An 18,347-nucleotide genomic window follows, 5' to 3' on the forward strand; every position below is an offset into this window, starting at 1 on the left:
AATTCACAGGTTCAGAGACTTTTAATGTGAGAAACTGAACTACATTAAAATGCTTTAATTTATTGAGTGTCGTATAGCTTTAAAATGTTTATTGATGGTTATTGACTTTTCTTGGAAATTTAGAAGAGATTTTGTTTGAAGTTCTTTTATTTTATGTGAATTTTAAGGTAAAATTGCAGTTTTTTAGTGTTTTTAGCTTGCAACTCAGTTTGGGCAATTTGTGTGCCTTCAAAAATTTTCGAATCTAACAATCCTCAAAAACCGTTTTTCAGAAATATCAAGCTGATTATGCTTCAGTCGACTTGAACCATCTTCGAGTTCTGTATTAGCTGTCTATAATTAAGGAATTGTATGAATCTCCTATGCCACTATGGTTCGATTCCTATCACATGTGTCCCAATTTATTGAATTTCCAACAAATTAGTAAAACTGTCGACTCAGTACTAGACATCTTCAAAGAATGTCGACTATATTTGAGTAGAGAGTTTAGAGAATTCTCAGATGTCCCTAGTCATCCTAGCCTCCCCAGTAACCCTACCACCTCTTCTGACTAGACTACAAGTATTCCACAACCTCCATCAAATCCATTCACCCCGCCGCACATCCACCCAAAAAGTCAACAAAAAACTAACATTTCTTCCACACCAACTGCACCCAAAAAAAATTTATTCAATTCCATTGTAGCATGTGAAAGTACTTAAGGAATGAATGAATAAAAAAGAAAAACATTTTCAAATGAACTTAAACATTTTTAAATCGTTTTTCTACCTCACTACTTTCTTCCTGTGACAAGCATAAAATACACAAAACAGCACAGTTTTAAATAATGTAAGGATGAAAATTTTTCTGTTCTTTTGTCTCTCGCTTCTTTTTTCCCACCCTATATATGCTATATGCTATGAATGTGAAGAGATAAGATAGGTTAATGCGTTCATATTACATCAGGAAATAAATTACTTCATTTTCTCTGCATGCCTTGCTATGTTCCCTTTTTGTTATGCTTAAAAATATTGTAAGTGAATTGTCACACGGGTTACACTCATTTGTGTTATTTCACAGCGGTTATACATGCTGTATGTCAGTGGTGGGTAATCTTTGATTATTTGCGGCACAACTTGGTGGATAGCTTTGACTAAAACCGCACGCGACAAATGGTTCATGAGATTTTTGGTCACGGCACGCAAGTTATGTGCCGTAATACACTAATGTGCCGCGACACACAAGCTATGTGCCGCAATACACTAATGTGCCGCGACACACAAGTTGTTTGCCACACCACACTAATGTGCCGCGACACACAAGTTGTTTGCCACACCACAATAATGTGCCGCGACACACAAGTTATGTGCCGCAATACACTAGTGTGCCGCGACACACAAGTTATGTGCCGCAATACACTAATGTGTGCCTCGACACACAAGTTATGTGCCGCAATACAATAATGTGCCGCGACACACAAGTTATGTGCCGCAATACACTAAAGTGTGCCGCACCACACAAGTTGCCCACCACTTCTGTATATTAATGCAAATGGCATATATTTTTGAAAGTTTCTTTTTTCGCGTGTATATTTAGCATCTACATACGCTGCTTTTTTCTACTATTTTCATATACCGCACACATAATATAGGATATATATGTACATATTTAATACACACACTTATTCTCGTTACCACTTTTTTATATTTTTTTGTGTTGTTGTTGTTGCTGCCTTTTTATTATGCTCTTGCCTTCCCTTTGTGTGTTGAGTTGATAATAATTAAAGAGAGCAAAAAAAAAAAAGGCATAACATTGCTCTTGTGTCTCATTAAAATTCCACAAAAGCAGGCAGTATGAAGTTTTATATCCCACCATATAAAGGGAAATATATATACATATTTAAGGGAAGGAAGAAGTAATGTACATAATGAATGTCAAAAAAAAAGGAGAATAGAATAGAGGAGGAAATGTAGATTTTTTAAAGATCGCAATGAAGTGATATGGAATGACCTCATGTCTTTATTTCCCAATAAATTTATTTCCTCATTATCATTATTATTATTATTAGTTCCCCTCTTTCTGCACCGCATGTACCTGCAAATGCAATGATATTCACACAAAAAAAATCTATTTTCTTTTTTGCTGGCCAGCTCCATTTATACATTTGAAAAATGGCAAAATAATAGTCGTTAATTCAGCACATTTTGTCAAGCATTTTTTTTCGGTATCCTTCCTTCTTATTTATTTCATGCAACGAGAGCATAAACTTTTAAGAGAGAGTGAGAGTGAGAGAAAAAAAACTGTTAAATAACAAATGAAATAGTAGCAAGTCTGAAATATCGCATTTACTCGACTATTTTGCCAATTTTTGTTTTATTTCGTTTTGTAAATTCAAATTTGATTGATGCAGTTTGTCTTGTTTGATTTGGGATGTAAATGTGGGGGAATTGTTAGGGGTGGAATGATGGATTTACTGGGAGTGTATGACAGATTTGATGTCAAAGATGATACTAGGAGGGTTGGGATTCTTTTGAGATCCACCTCAACTCGATCATTGTAAAATCTCTAAATTCACCTCTATATAGTGGCTATGCAGTTCAATTAAGCGATTCTGTGGAGTAATTAGCACGGTACTGCTCTTAAATCTGGTATGGAAACTTGAAGGTCATCTTTTCAAATCCTATCAGTTTCAAATTTTCGCTTCTTCAAGAAACTAAGATACTTCGACTGCATAAGTCGATCATTAATCAAGAAAAATTGGAGCTATGTTCTACGATCGGTTGGAAAACTAGTCAGTAACCTTAAATGTTGCACTAGAAATTGAAACGATAATATTACCGTCCTTAACAGACAAAGAGAATGCTAGTGCCGAAGCGGTATTATTGTACGATGATAGCATAGGATCCTATTCTCTTAAGTTTTCAAGTTCAAAAAGAGAGTTGGTAAGAGGTGCTACCTCATAATGCCAATAGATGACCAAATTTGTTTCACCTTTTGTTCCATGTCCCTGAAGATTTTCGAGACCGGAACGAGACTTTCTCAGGATTTCCCAGTACAGGTCCTGACACTGAGAAAGCATACATCAGATTCCCAGATTTATTATTTGCCTCTACAATATAGAATAATATTAAAAAAAAATCACTTATTTAATAACGTCCTCCCCTAGATAGACTAATGGACCTTCAAATGAGAAGTACACACTCATGAACATGCTCTTGATATTTCAGCTATCCAAGTCGATTCTGCAAAAATTCCTAAAAATTCCCAAAGAAGTCGAACTAACATTTTACTATATATGTGCAAAATTACTCAATATAAGAAGACTCAATATAAAATTACACATCTGAGTCAATTCAATGAAATTAATCCCAACTCTCATCAACTATTCTGTATATTGTTTGCAAAAGCAGCTCTATACAGACACCCATATAAATTAATTTTTGATTCTATGCTATTTCCACGAAGCACTTTAAAAACCACAAAAATATATTCAACTTTACGAAATATATACAAACAGCTGATTCCGCACATGAATAGATAAAACTTTACCATATCTTAGTTCCTGGAACAAACAAAAATCATCTCATTTTAAAAAGGAATAAATGCGCTATCTAAATTCCATTATAAACTCGTTAAAATTCAACTTCTTTCCATATGCAAGTTCGTTTTTTTGTATTATTTTGTGCTCAAATGCTCTTTCAATGTATGGCATGCCATACCCCATATACATATATTTTATATCCCTCTGAGTGAGGTGGGTGAATGTGAGAGAGAGTGAGAGAGAGAGAAAAAATAAAAAACGAATTTTCCTCTTGAATTTTAGTGTGTGAAATATCATGAATTCAATACTATGGGACAGGTTAGTGATTTATGGTGCATGCTAAAATATACTCGGCATATGTGCAATTTTTCATTTTCTTTCCTTTGCTTTATATGATGCCGAGGAGCAAAATACTGTCGATTGGGTGCTGTTTTGTCGTCATGTTGTTGGCAAGATGGGGCGGTGTCTTGACGCTTGACTCAAAGGGGTACACAGGGAGGGTACTACAGGGGGATGTTTGAGGGCTCAATTTACTAAGGTTTTTCGTGACATAATGACTATGCCTCTGCCTAGACAGCTGCAAAATGCTTGATTTCCTTCAATTTCCATGACAAAAATTGACATTTGTGCAGCAACCTTCAAGCATTGTACTGCTCGGGCACCTCTCTATTTTTTGCATGAGCTGTATACAAAAATATGTTAAGCGCATTTTTTTATAGATTAAAAGTCGTTTTACTATGTGGAATATAGAGTACATACTTGCATGCATTCAGTTGACGATATTAATTGTTTGAAAACTTTTTAATAATTTTTCATTAAAAAGTTTTGTTCCGAACTTAATTATTAGCAATAAATTATATGCTGAGTCATTACAATAGGGAAACTATGGCACTTAGCAGCAAAAAAAAAGAGTACGTACTCAGTAAATTAATCTTGAAAGTATTGTTTCAAAATCTATTGTACTAATTGGAGATAGATAAAGTTTAATTTTTTTCATATTTCAACCTTAATATTCATTATAAAGTCAGAGGAACTTCACTTCACTCTCCTTCATATTGTCAACAGTCTGAGATGAAAAATGGAAAGTTCAACTCGTAACATTAGTGAACAGGTTGTTCAATGCCGTAAAAACACTGCAGATACAATAAAATATAAGCTGAATAGTCATCAACATTTAGACACGCAATGATGAAATTATGTATTTGGACATAATGTAGCATGTCAGAAACGTATTTTTTTTTTTTGGATACAAAAACTACATCAAGTCTAGAAACTTTTGCAATATGTGTGTTGAAAGATGTTTCATAATGAATTTGTTGTTGTGGCTGGATGGAGTTAATAGTTATTTTTTGTGGGAATTATTGATGGAATTAAAGAAGCTTAATCGATTAAAATTGATTGATTGGTTTTATTAAAGTTTTGGCTGAGTAATGAAGCTATAATTAGTGTGAATTGTGTGGTTTGAGCTATTGATTCTGGGTTTATTTGGTTTATAGAATAGTCATAAGGTTATGTGTAGGTATAGAGCGTAGCTAGAGGAGATTTGATGAGTTTTGGGTACGTAATCAGTAGAATGGCACTCAGTAGGTAAGCTCCTAAAGTTGGACAGTCGGAGATACCTTTTGAGTGACTTCTCGAACAGATTCTTGCAGCTATTCTCATTTCTTGCATTCAAAATTGTCCAACTAATGGTATATTATCATTAAAGCGACGTTACAGTACCCTAGTGTGGCAAATCTATGCTGTATCTCGTGTTACGTAATAACTGATCAGCCCATAGTCCAAATTTCCAAAAATCCCAATCTAAAATTGAATTGTATATCAAAAAATAACTTTAAATATGATCCAATTTCAATTTAAATTCTAACGAAAATTCAATAACCATTCCGTGTATTAACAAGCTACAAACTCCTTTTTCACCCCAATATTCACAGTATTTCCGCTTCAACATAGAACCCACTTGAATTTTTTCAAATCAAATTCCAAAGTAAATCTGATTTGATTACAAAGTTTTTAGCATTTTTAACCCATAAGCTTATTGTAACTCCTTTTAAACTTCTGTCATACCTAGAATATAAAAAGAATTTCACATACCCATACTGTAAAAATATTTTCATTAATCCCATTTTTATGTCTTTATTTTTTTTTTTCACTCTCTAAACTCATTTGCTGTCATTCCAAAAAAAATAACAGAATGAGTATCATAAAATATGTACACACATTTCTCCTCACATGATAAACAGCTGACCTATGGCAGTAAATATAAACTTGGCAGAATAAAAAATAATAATTTTTTTTTATTTTTTTGGAATGACTTGCTTCAAAGAGTGAACACAAAATATGCTACATAGATGTCTGGCGTTCCAAGTATTTTTAAAAAATATATATAATAATTTAAAGGGTTTGTTCACTTATGAGAGGACATGATTATCGCATTTTGAAGTCTATGCTACACCCTTCTCCCCAATTATTCTGTACTAAACCCTCTGTTTATTAGATAGACTAATTAGATACTGGAAAAAGTTATCTAAAGACAGATCTAGCTTTGGACGGACTCTAAATGCGGCAATGGACCCCGTGCGCCTTCGCCCAGGAAGTAAATAAACATTGCTTCAAGACCCTTCTTCTTACGCCCCTTAGTCCTTTATTACTTCGCTGGCCGTACAGATCAGCTATAATCCATGGAATCTGTTAGTTGCGTCTTAAACTGTCTCTATTGCTAGTTACCCTTGTCAATTGCCAATACCAAGTGCTACACTATCTCTATAAATTCTAGCCTTCTTCCAATAACCCAGACCCTCTTAGAGTGTCATAGCAATAAGTCCAGATCAGCTATAATCCATGGCATCTCTCAGTTGACGTCTAAAACTGTCTCTATTGCTAGCTACCCCTTGCCAATATCCAATACCAAGTGCAACATTGTCTGATGCCTCAACAGCCTCCTTCCAACATCCAAGAGCCCCTCTACTCCCTCTTAGAGCATTAACACTACCTAACAACTAAATAAACCCCCCTAAGAAGGCACATAGCAACATCAAAAAAAAAAAATTTTTTGTCACTCAACCGTATCGTAATCAAATTTCATAATATAACCATAATTCCCTATAAAGTGATACAATTCTATCCACATTGTGTATATACACGAAGATTTTCTTCACAAAAATTGGATTAAATCCTTTTTAATTTTATTCTTCATACATAGATATTCCCGTACATAGTCATACATATCCGTATCAATGTCAATATGATGTGAGAGACGAGAGAGAGTGAGTGAGAGAGAGACACAATTTTCTCATGCAATTAGGCACTTTTTTATGGAAAAAAAAAGAGGAAAATCTCATTTATTCGATTAAAGACAACCGCATGTAGTGAGTGGCAAGAAGGAATTTATTAATGAAATAGAGGAATCATATTTTTTTGCGAAAGGTGCCATGCCGCACGTTTGAAAAAAATCGATACCGACTTTCTATTGCCTTCTGCCTTATTTTACATTTATATATATAAATTTTATTTTTTTTTTTCGTACCCTCCAATTCCTTCCTTTTCTCATTTTCGGTTCTTTTTTTTGAATATACAGCACAATTTTCCACATTATCGGTTACAACTTGTAATCTTTATAGACTATAGCATAGTGCGCTTGCGTTAATGATTATTTTTACCGAATACTTCTAAAAATTTATCGTTGCATTTATAGCCTTTTTCCTATGTGTATTTGTATATATACCATGAGAATGAGAATTAATAAAGGAAATTTTCCTTTGTGTGACTTTATTATGGGCCCACGATTATTTGTTGAAATACGCTTGGTATGTAAAAGCATGTCTATACATTAAATATTATAATTCGAGCGACAATTGCATCTTATTTATGGATATCCTTCAGAAATAAATAAAATAGAGAGATTGAGTCCGTATTGATGAGGATGTAAATATGTAAGAGTGTATTATTTTGGAATTGAATGTCATTTATAATCCCGAAGTGCATGAATCAGTTAGACGATCAAAAATCGGGCATCAGGCTGGCGTGACGTGACTCTGAGTTGAGTTCATACCGTTGGATTCGGTATGAATGCTTCGCCACACTAGAGGCAAGAAGTCCTGTTGTCGGATTGTAGATCGATTTACCGACATGTGCTGTTCGGGACTATGATCTTAGTATGAGCAAGATTGCTTCATTTCCAGTGCATATGGCATGATGTCTAATTGAGTTTCAAGCCTAGGAATGGTCTATCTTCTGTAGGAGATGTAGAAATGACAAAAATCCGGCTCAAAGCTGAGATGGACTCTAAGTTGGTGTTAGATTCGGTTTGAATCAGGCATCATGTCAAAGTCATCCGACTTGGTGCCAAACTTTGGATCTATCAATCAACTTGTGTTATTCGGGACTATGATCGAGGTATGGTAGGATAGATTCAATTCCAGTGCCATATGTCATGATGTCTTATTGAGTTTCCAACATAAGATTGGTCTGCCTTCTAAAAACAATGTAGAAATGACAGAATATGTCTCCAGAATGCCATGTGTACAACTTGAGTCAATCTTGAGTCCAAATTTCATCAAATCTGATCCTTGGCAGTAATCCCGCCAGTCTGGCGCCAATTTTATTCTCATTTCCACTTCCAATTCTCAAAAAACTCAAATCAATTAAGTCAACACACCACTATAGCTATCCACTTAGCCTTACGCAATACCTAACTAACCCCAATACATGTGACATTATACTCCGATATCATGCGATAATAATCCAAATAGATAGACTTCATTGTCCTTCATTAAATTGCCGCATGACGATGAACACCAAAAAAAAAAGAAATAAAAAGAAATCAACTTTATGTGTATACAGCGTATATACATGTTTGCTAATTTATCCAACAATACTTGTGCCTTTTGGCACACACGAAAAAAAAAATACAGAGTCTATGAAGTGAAATTCTGTCACATAACATCGGCATAAGAAGAGACGGATGATAACAGGGAAAAAAAATTTAAAAAAAAAAACTTTTTTTTTGTGTTAGCGACAGCACATTTTCATTTCAGCACATACAGCATGTCTTCTATTCCTCATTCTCTGTTTTATAGATAAATTAAGGATTTTTGTGTGGAATGAGAAATCTAATTTCTTTTGTGCATGCATGTTTATTTCTCTCCAAAAAATATATACACAACGAGGAAAAAAAAATCAGAAAAAATTGTTTCAACTTCTTTATTTATTTTATATCTCCCTATTCGATCTATCAACTTATTTCCTTTTCACTATTGTCACACAAATGGAATATACAAATACACACATATATATGTGTTTTGTATTATCCATTGCTATTATTTTGTGTGAATACAATCAATTTATGGGAAATGTGAATCGAAAGAAACTTTGTCATCTATGTCAATTAACACACAGTTGGTGTGGAGCAGTGGTGGGTAACTTGTGTGATGCGGAACTTACTTTTTTGTCGGTTGCCACATTTAGATTTCGTCGGAAGTTGGATTTGCCATTGAATAACTTCTGTCAGTTTCTAATTCACGGCACTTCACTAGTAATGCGCAATATTTTAATTTTCACGGCACACCTTAGTTGTTAGCCTCGATCGAAACCTCATGTGACATAGGATTCATGACACTTACAAAAAAACTTGCAACGGAACGCAGCTTGTCCAACACACTAGTTTAATTTTCGCGGCACACCTTAGTGATTAGCCTCTACCGAAACCGACCAAAACCAGTGGCACTAGTGTGTCGCGGCATACAGAATGTCCACAACTGCACTAGTGTGTTGGAAATACCATGAACTATGTGCTGGGTACCCATGGAAGGAAGCTGTCGATAGAAACAGTGTTGAACATTAAATCGGGAGTTAGCACGCAATAGAGCCAGTTTAAGACGATATCTATGGGAGGCCATGGATCACAATTGATCTGTACGGCCAGCAAAGTAAATGAAGTAAGTGTTTTGTGTGATTTCAGTCGAGGCTTACCACTAAGGGTGTCATTTGCGATTTTAGTCGAAGCTTACCAACAAAGAGTGCTATTTGCGATGCCTCGTCCGAATTTCGACCGAATTTCGAATCGAATTTGAATTTCGAATTCCGAATCGAATCGAATTTCGAAAATGGCGAATATCGAATTCGAATATCGGACGAAGCTCCTTCGTGGTTGTACCCTGAAACACCAAAGGTTTCCCACCACTGACTACAGAAAAGTGCAGACACTGTTGAACACAAAAATACAACAATATTTAAACATAAATTAATCAGATGTTGCAGTTTTCTATCTCATTTTTTTAAATTAAATTCGACTAATTTATTGTTTATTCAATTTTTCGACATCCCTTGAAAGTAATAAAAGAGAGAAAATAGAGAAAGAAAATTTCTTTTTTTGCTGGAGGGGGGTTTTCCATCCATTCGTTTTTTTTCAGATGTTATGTCAAGGGATGGGAAGTTTAAATTGAATAAATTATTGCAGTATTTTTCTCTCTCCTTTCTGTGGATGTGAGTGGAAGAAAAGGGCGGCATGTAATATGAAGTTGCAAATTTCATGTTATTTTGTGGCATTTATGCTTATTTTGGCACTTTTTGGGTATGACTTAATAATGAAAATTTACTCAATGTTAGATTAGGGGTTGTTGGAAATGATTGGTAGTGAGGAATTGAACTTTTAGGGATCTAACCTTGCTATTGCTTTGAGGAATTCTGTATGCAATTTCTTTATAGATTCTTGGAATTTTAAAGCTCTGTTTATTGATGGTGGTTGACTTTTGAGGCTGTTGCAGTTGGCAGCAGTCGAGATTCCATTGTGAATGCTAGCTAACATGCTAAGACGTCTGGAATTCAGAGTTCTACTCTTATTCATAAGACTTCAGTGAGAGAATCTCTAAATTCGAGCCATACCAACTCTACCTTCAACATTTCTTTACAATCTCTACATCATCAACCTCCTCACAACCACCTTCAATTCCATTTTTTCTTCTAAATCGAAAATATCAAGCCTCAAGACTTGATAAAACTTGACTACATTCTCAATTCCTTTTTTCCTAAGAAGCTCTTTATAGTTTTTTACACAAATTTAATTTGCTAGCATCCTTCTTTGAATTATAGATCCACGATATGTGTGTATACGACTGATACGGAAGAAAACTCTAAAATAATTCTACTTGCAAATTCATCACGCTTTTTCATCAATTTGCCAAATGTCATCAGCATGAAGTTTTTTTTTCCTTCTATTTTTTTTATTTTCATTGAGTTCAAACAATGTGTGTGTATGGAGGTTGTGTGTAGTAGCTGGAATTGTTGGATGGTGTGGTGAGATTGTCCTCATGTCCTTGTAGTTATATTGAGGATTTGTATGGAAAAGTTAACTCGAATGCATGTAAAATTTCAGTCGACTTCAAGCTTCTGAAAAATTTTCTCAAAATTGTCAAAAATTAAGCTGATTTTGACGCAGAACAAGGTAGAAAAAATAGCAGCTTAACGTGTCGACTGAGAATTTGCACAAGGTGGTGGATCACTGAAGTTTTGGTATTGAGAAATGGTATGAATGGACAAATTGTATGAAAAGTTACTAGTCTTAAGGATATTATGCCCTAACTTCCTCCCCAAAAACATGATGTTGAAATGGTTGAAATCCTGTCTCAGGCCAGCGTGACTCTTGTTTTATCCCAAATATGATGAAATCTAGCTCCAAGCTATAGTCAAGTCAGCATGAAGATGAAAATTTCAACCATTATATCGTCTTGTGCCTTCCAGGTCCATTTCCAGCCACAAAACTCAGAAAAAATGCGCCAAAATCCACAACTCATCCCATACAACCCCATCTTATCCATCTTATTTCGATTTTTATGGAACGTATTATTTTTTTTAAAAAAAGAAAACTTTTTTTTTGCTCCTTGTGAAAATTAAATAATTGAACCGTCGAGTCTATCCATAGTATAAAAATTGGAAGGAAAAAAAGAGAATTTTTCTTCCATGTTTTTATATATTTTTCCAAAAAAAAAGTCATAACATTATTCGAATCACGTTTTTCTTCTCTGTACTTTTTTTTCGCCCAGCACATGAAATTTTTTCAAATACAGAACAGCAGAGCATGTACATATATAGTTAGTGTTTATAAGAACGGATGAAAATCTATGTGGCTATATTATCATCATCATCGGTGTGTGCGTTTCTCGTATTTTTTTATGCTTTTCTAACGTGGTAACGAGTAATATGGATGAGAGTACAGTTCCTCCTGAACAGCAGAAACACAAAAATTGTAAGCGTTGAAAAAAATAAAGAGATGTGAAACAGAAGATACGCTCGTGTAAGGTAATTTAATTTTTTTTTTCTACTCTACACTTCTTTCCTTTTTTTTCATGAATAAAAATTGCACGAGAATACAACAAAACAATGAGACACAAAAAGTGTTTGAGGAGAATAAAAAAAAAACTTTGTAAAAGATTTCATACTTTTCAGAGAACAAAAGGATGGTAAAATGGAATGAAAAGAGTTTATCTTTAGTTCCTTTAAGGGAGTTTTTGTGGGAGATTCATGAATGATGTCTACTGGTACTTGGGGGTATGAAGAGGGAGAGTAGAGCTGTGCGATGCACTGTAGTCAAGGGTGTAGCCAGAGGAGGCTATTGGAGGGCATGGGTCCCTGACTCTAGACTAATGTTACGCAAATTATGATCCAGGACACACTTATTAATCTAAATTACATCCAAAAACAGCATTTTCTGCATTAAATGATTAATACAAAGATTATACAGCTAAATGAGCTATCAAAAGCATGCCTGGACTTTTGATAGTGACAGCGCTGCACTAGCATTGATAGTTGGTAACCTTGAATGGACAAAATTCCTTTAGAACTAGTCATCAACTGAGCATTAACTAGTTATGACATAATTTGTCTAATCGGGATATAACAGCAGTTTGACTGAAAGAGACTGCAATAAGTCGACCTAATATCTCCATCAGAGTTGGTCAAACAATGTCTCGCGACGCACTGGATTGCCATTTTTGGGAATGCCATGTTGTTTCCACCGTTTTCAGTCGCAGTTTACCACCATAGTGCTCCGTGGTGCATAGGAGTTTGTACAGCTCCGATCTACAAAGCTATAAACTTGGTAATCCACAAGATTTACGAATGCCAAGTTTATAGCTAGCCGCAGGATCGAATAATCGTAACCACCTCTACTCACAGCATTCTACAGTTGCGTTGCATTAGAGTCTATGAATCGCAATTTATCCATACAGCCAGAAAAGTACCCTACCCCTGAATCCAACACCCCTCAATCTCCAATGTACATCACTTCCAAACAACCCCCTTCCTTAATAAGAACTTATTTAAAACCGTGAGAAATTCAGTGACTTTTACACTCCAAATGATATCACACAAAAAAAAAAGCGCTTCGAGCTTCTAATTCTATTACATGCTTTGTACTCTAAAAAAACGTTGGAATCGCATTCATGTTATTAATATTTAATAAGCTGCTACTTATGCAGTTTCTCTCTTTACTTTATCAAGCGCGATTCTAGATTATTTATAAAAGAAATCATTTTTGCTCTTCAAGCTTTGGTACTTGTGTCAGTGCAATTATGGATATAGAAGAGAATATTAGTAGTGATTATGGAAAAGTTGAAAAATTTTTGCTACTAAGGTAATTTATGCTGATGATATAAATCTCGTTGAATTTTTATGGATATCAATATTTGAAGAGTTTTTTGAGATTGTAGTTTAGTTATGTATTGGAATTGCTTAGTGTCTGTGAATATTTGAGTATTTTTGGGGGGTTCTGGTGTGGGAAATTGAAGGGGTTTTTGGGGTTTGATTGGTTTTGGTGTTGGTTTTTGGGTTTTTGAGGCTTGGGATTGGTTAGTAGAAGTTGAGGCTGATTGTTCTAATTTCTAGCTAACTTATTCGCTCAATGATGGGCTCCATGCGTGCCGCGGCACACTGGTATGTTTGGAAATGACAAGAATCGACCGGTTTCTACCGTGGCTTGCCGCAAGATGTGTCGCTGCACCAAAAAGGTTGTCTTACCTTCTTTAGCACTAGATGAACAGCAACACCCATCAATTCACGCATCAACACCCCCATCACCCCAACATCCAAGTCACATCCGTCTCATCTCATGATATATTCCAAATCAAACATTTTCCCATGAAAAGCACTTCCAAATTTCCTTCTAAAAACCACTTCAAAAAAAAATTTTTTTTAATCCTCAAACAGACAAAATTTTTTCTTTGAAAATTAATTCCGCTCAATTCTCTACATGGGAAAAAAAATCAAGAATCTTTCACTGTTTGTACAGATTATGCAGATTGTTCCACGAAATTTACCGTAAATTCACAAAAAACTCTCCTTCCATTTTCACAAAAAAAACTTCTTCTTATCGGCATTATGTCATCGATAATCATGTATTGCATCATGCTACACAGTTCATCGAAAATTCACATATATTTCCACGAACTCATGATTGATCGCTCAGTGTGCATATATATATCGACATAATATTTGAAATGATTTTGATGCCAACATGTGACTAGACGGCTATTCCCCTCTTTTTTTTACACAAACATAAAATATCCACATGACTCATATGTTTTTGAGACGATGCACTGCTGATATCTAGGAAAAATGTGTATGTGGTCGATAGGGAAGTGAAAAATTCAACAGGATTTCTTTTTTTTGTGTCATGCATGAGAATTAAAAATAAAAAAGTATCAAGATGTTTCTTAGATGACTTATGGTAATTTATGCTGGAGATGAGATTGGGATGTGATTGGAAGTTTGGGAGGATTTGGGAGGTGATTTTGAGTTTAAAGTCTGAATTTTTAATTAAAGATGCTCAAAAAATGTTGTTGGAATTGAATTCCAGTAATGAACTTTCAAAGGAATGTCATTGGGATCCTTAAAGGCAAAGAGACTGCTTTTAGGTACCGGTGGTCTTTTTATACCATGAAAGCATGTCTCTTTGCCTCTTAGGGGTAGTGCAGAAGTAAGAGGGATGCAGAAAATGTTAAATTTATGTATGGTACTTTGCTATGTAGCCGAATAACCCTTGATAGCTCAGTGGTAAGAGTATGCAACCGGAAAATCAGAAATTGTAGGACTTGGGTTCAAGTCCCACTCTGGAATCCGCTTATTTCTATCAGATCCCGGGTTAATTCTGTCAGATCCCGTAAGCTTAGTAGTAAGAGCATGCAACCGAAAGTCGTAGGACTTGGGTTTGAGTCCCCCACTCCTGGATTTGTTATTTCTGTCAGATCCAACAAATATAATCTTAAATTAAATTTTAAATTAACAAATTTCGAACAAAAATTCATTAAAATTTCAAGCTTTAAGACAATTTCTCCACGACAACATCCCGGCAGGTCTACAACATAATGTTTTGATACTTTTGAAAATTATGTAAAATGTTGTAAAAAAAAAATATTTATTTTGAGCAATTTCCAAAGGTTTTTTTTTTTTATCGTCCTGTCATATAAAAAATTTATGTATAAAACTCACCTTTATGCTGTCGTAACAAGCTGTTACTCGACCATTCTGAACTTCAACATTTGCTGGTGGATGAGCGAATTTGCACTCGGTATCTGGACGTGAACATTTATTTCGTTGAAATTCACGGCAAACTTCAAGTTGCAACCATCGTGAGTCCTTTCCATTTATTAAATTGCTCATGTTTACCATTGCCATGGCTTATTTTTATATTTATATTTTTTTATTTTTCTTATACACAAAAAAAATTATTTTCTTTTTTTACTTCCTTTCTTTTGCTGTCTTCTATGCGGGGTCTATGTAAATGATAATTAATTCAATTTTTACTTGCGCACCGACTCTAGGTATTAACCGAAAATGTGTTAATTTTATCCAAATTTATGATGATTAAATTTATGGAATATTATTTTAATTAAATTACTTTATTTCTTTCTTCTCTCTGTTATTGTTATTATTTTTCACTTTTTTGTGTACTTTTTTAAATGTGAAAAACGCTACCGTAATTATTTCACACTTCCTTTTTCAATTATCACACTGAGTAATTAAAATATCTTAATATTATTATTATTCCTTTTTGTCGACTATAAATATGCAAAAAAAACACACATTCAACCTTTTTTTTTGTTCCTTCGAATCGACTTTCCGGAATTTTAAAATTAAATTCTTATCACAAAAACACTTTTGAATGTCAAACTTGTCACAATTCAGCTTTGTAAAAAATCCACAAAAATTTCGATGTGCAAAAAAAATGATTTTTTTTCTCACTTCGTCGTGCTTAACACTTCACACAAAAAAATTGTTTTTTTTTCTTTTCTTTTCCTATCAGGGTCAGCAAGTGATAGTGATAAGAACACACAAAGGCGAGAATGATGATGAAAAAAAATTTTTTGGTACGGAATTTCCTATGTTTATATTATACTTTTTTTCTTTTCTTGCACTACGGTGTGTGTATCTGTGTGTGGGGTGGCTATAAATAAAGATAAAGAAAAAAAAAATATCGTAAAGAAAATGTGATAAAAATAAAAGTATATGCCTAAACGATAAAATAGGAAAATTGTATCTTTTCTCTGCCTTTGCCTTTTTTTTCTCTCTCCTTTTTTTAAGGATATATTCTTATGGTGAGAGATAAGGAGTGTCTATAGTTTGACTGACAGTCTGTCCATTAGTCCACCTGTTTGTTTGTTTGACTAGTTTTCAATAAAGTTATATGTCAGGTTGATTGGAACGGATTGGGACTAGATTGCAGCTACATAACGGATCAGCTAGAAGTCGACTCGAATTTTGTATAGTGTCAAGTTGACTAGAGCCAATTTTTCATACTAAATTCGAGTCGACTTCTAGCTCTGTTAAATATTTCGAAAAGCGGAAAGGCACAAGATTTTTAAAAACTCTTCTCTCAGCATGACAATGTCGTGTTCTTCAGCCAAGGAAATAAGAAGTAAATATAGGGACAAGGAGGTAAAAAGTAAATATAGCCATAAGGAGTATAAAAAGACGGAAAATTTGACCTAGGGATGCAATTATTGTTGAATATTGTAGGATTTATCTGAATTTATATTAATTCAGCCTTTAAATTGAGTCATCAAAGCCTAAGGTCGGATATTAATTCTTTTCTTCACCATTTGCCTTTGGCCTTTTAAAAAAAAATTTAAAAAATCAGGTCTAAGTCTAAAGCGGCTCTAACCTAACGACAGATATCTTCAAATTTTGCCAAATTTGGTCCAAACTTCATCAAATCTTGTCCCAATTCAATGTTATCACGAAGAACACTTGGAAGTCATGGATTTAATTTGTATCGGAAAGTTTTATCAAATTTTGTAGAATTATCAAAATCATCAAAAACCATCAAATCTTGTCGCAGTTCAAATTCACGTGCAATTGCAACCAGATGATCCACAATTTTTTCATGGTCGTTAACAAGTGAACAAAATTACATAAGAACTTTTCATTAACTTTACAGGTTCAACTAGTTATAACGTTTATTTGTCCTCTTGAAGTTTTATTAATAACGAATGAATTTATTAACAATATAAAGACAGTAATGTTAGCTTCCGGAAGCACAACAATAACTTAAAATTAGTCACTGTACATGCTGACAATTGAACAAAAATCTTAAAATTAACTTAAAATCTTTACTTCGCAAGTTGTAAAATATTTCACAAAAATTCGACAAAAAAATGCTCTAAATTCCCAAATTAAGACAAAGGTTCAAATCTCAACAATCCTACAATTATTCCTTCTCACAATTGAATTTTATTTAAAATAATTCTTTGAAAATATTTCAAAATAATTTAAAAATGTCGCAAAATATTTCAAAATATCGCAAAACATTCCAAAATATTGCCAAAAAAAAACCCACAAAAATCCCTCCGACTTCTCAAAAAAAAAATTCGCTCTCAAGCCGGGTCATCCGCAATGCAATTCATTACTACTTTTTCATTTCATACTTGATGATAATCGAATGAAGAAAGAAAAAAAAGAAGAAAAACTTATTCATTCTCATGTCCATTCTTTTCTGGACGTTATATAACTTTCCACTTTTTATTCTACTTTATTTTACATTAATTTACTTTTTTTCTTTTCTTCTACTTCCATTATTTCATCTTGGCAATGTAGGAATTATGATAAGTTCTACTGTCGATTGACCGCTGTCAATTTTTCCTTTTTCACATTTTTAGTATAGCTATGGATATATAATTACTTACAATATTATTTTTATTCAATATCTGTTGAATTTCACTTGATTTTTTTTTTTTCAATGTCCAACAATTTTTTTGACTTTGCAACTCTGGCAAAAAAGTCTAAAAAAATTACAAAAATTTCTAGCCGCTGTGCCTAAATTAAATATCTTTTTTTTACAACACAAATTTTCTTCTTATTTTTATATTTTTATATATTTTTTTTAATATTTATTCAGGAAGGAATAAAAAATTAATCTGAAATGATGTAAGGTTGAAGCAGGACTAAAATTGTATTGTGAGTTGTGTTCTATTTCTTCCGTACATACAGAATTTTTTTTTTTTTTAGTTCCTCATACAGAAAGCATATTTTTTCATTATTCTCTTTTTTCCGCTTTCCTTTTGCAGTTTTTCGACTGAAAATTGAGAGAATTTTAGTCATGTAAGTGAGAGTAGCCAAAAGAGAGTCAGAGAGTCAAAGGACTTTCGAGAGAGTCAAGCGAAAGTTAGTTTGTCTGTGTTAGTGAGTGAGCAATTCTAATTCCGAGAGATTTTCTCCTTTTTACGTCTCAATTTATCCATAAAAAAATTGAGCAAGAAACCCCGATTTTTCTCGTGTGTCGTGGATTAAAGAAGAAGAAGAAGTCACCAAGAACCGACAATGTAAAAAAAGGAAAAAT

General features: G+C 33.9%; 1 protein-coding gene across 4 annotated transcripts in view; it reads right to left on the reverse strand.

Moving 5' to 3' along the window:
* Nucleotides 1-17,907, reverse strand: part of LOC139095420 (protein muscleblind-like) — a 35,902-nt gene extending 17,995 nt beyond the window's left edge. The window contains exons 1-3 of one of the 4 annotated variants that reach the window (XM_070646766.1): nt 17,695-17,907; nt 15,603-15,956; nt 15,002-15,523 (exon numbers count right to left, since the gene is read on the reverse strand). In XM_070646766.1, the coding sequence (XP_070502867.1) occupies nt 15,002-15,187 (186 nt within the window). In that variant the 5' untranslated portion in view covers nt 15,188-15,523; nt 15,603-15,956; nt 17,695-17,907. Of the gene's footprint in view, nt 1-15,001; nt 15,957-17,694 lie in introns of all 4 variants that reach the window. The other 3 variants (XM_070646767.1, XM_070646765.1, XM_070646768.1) reach the window with 3 other exon arrangements.
* Between the last annotated feature and the right edge of the window lie 440 nt (nt 17,908-18,347).

Source organism: Chironomus tepperi, unplaced genomic scaffold (assembly GCF_022539635.2).
Source record: "Chironomus tepperi strain 1889 unplaced genomic scaffold, CSIRO-AGI_Ctep_v1 contig_364, whole genome shotgun sequence".
Lineage (NCBI taxonomy): Eukaryota > Metazoa > Arthropoda > Insecta > Diptera > Chironomidae > Chironomus > Chironomus tepperi.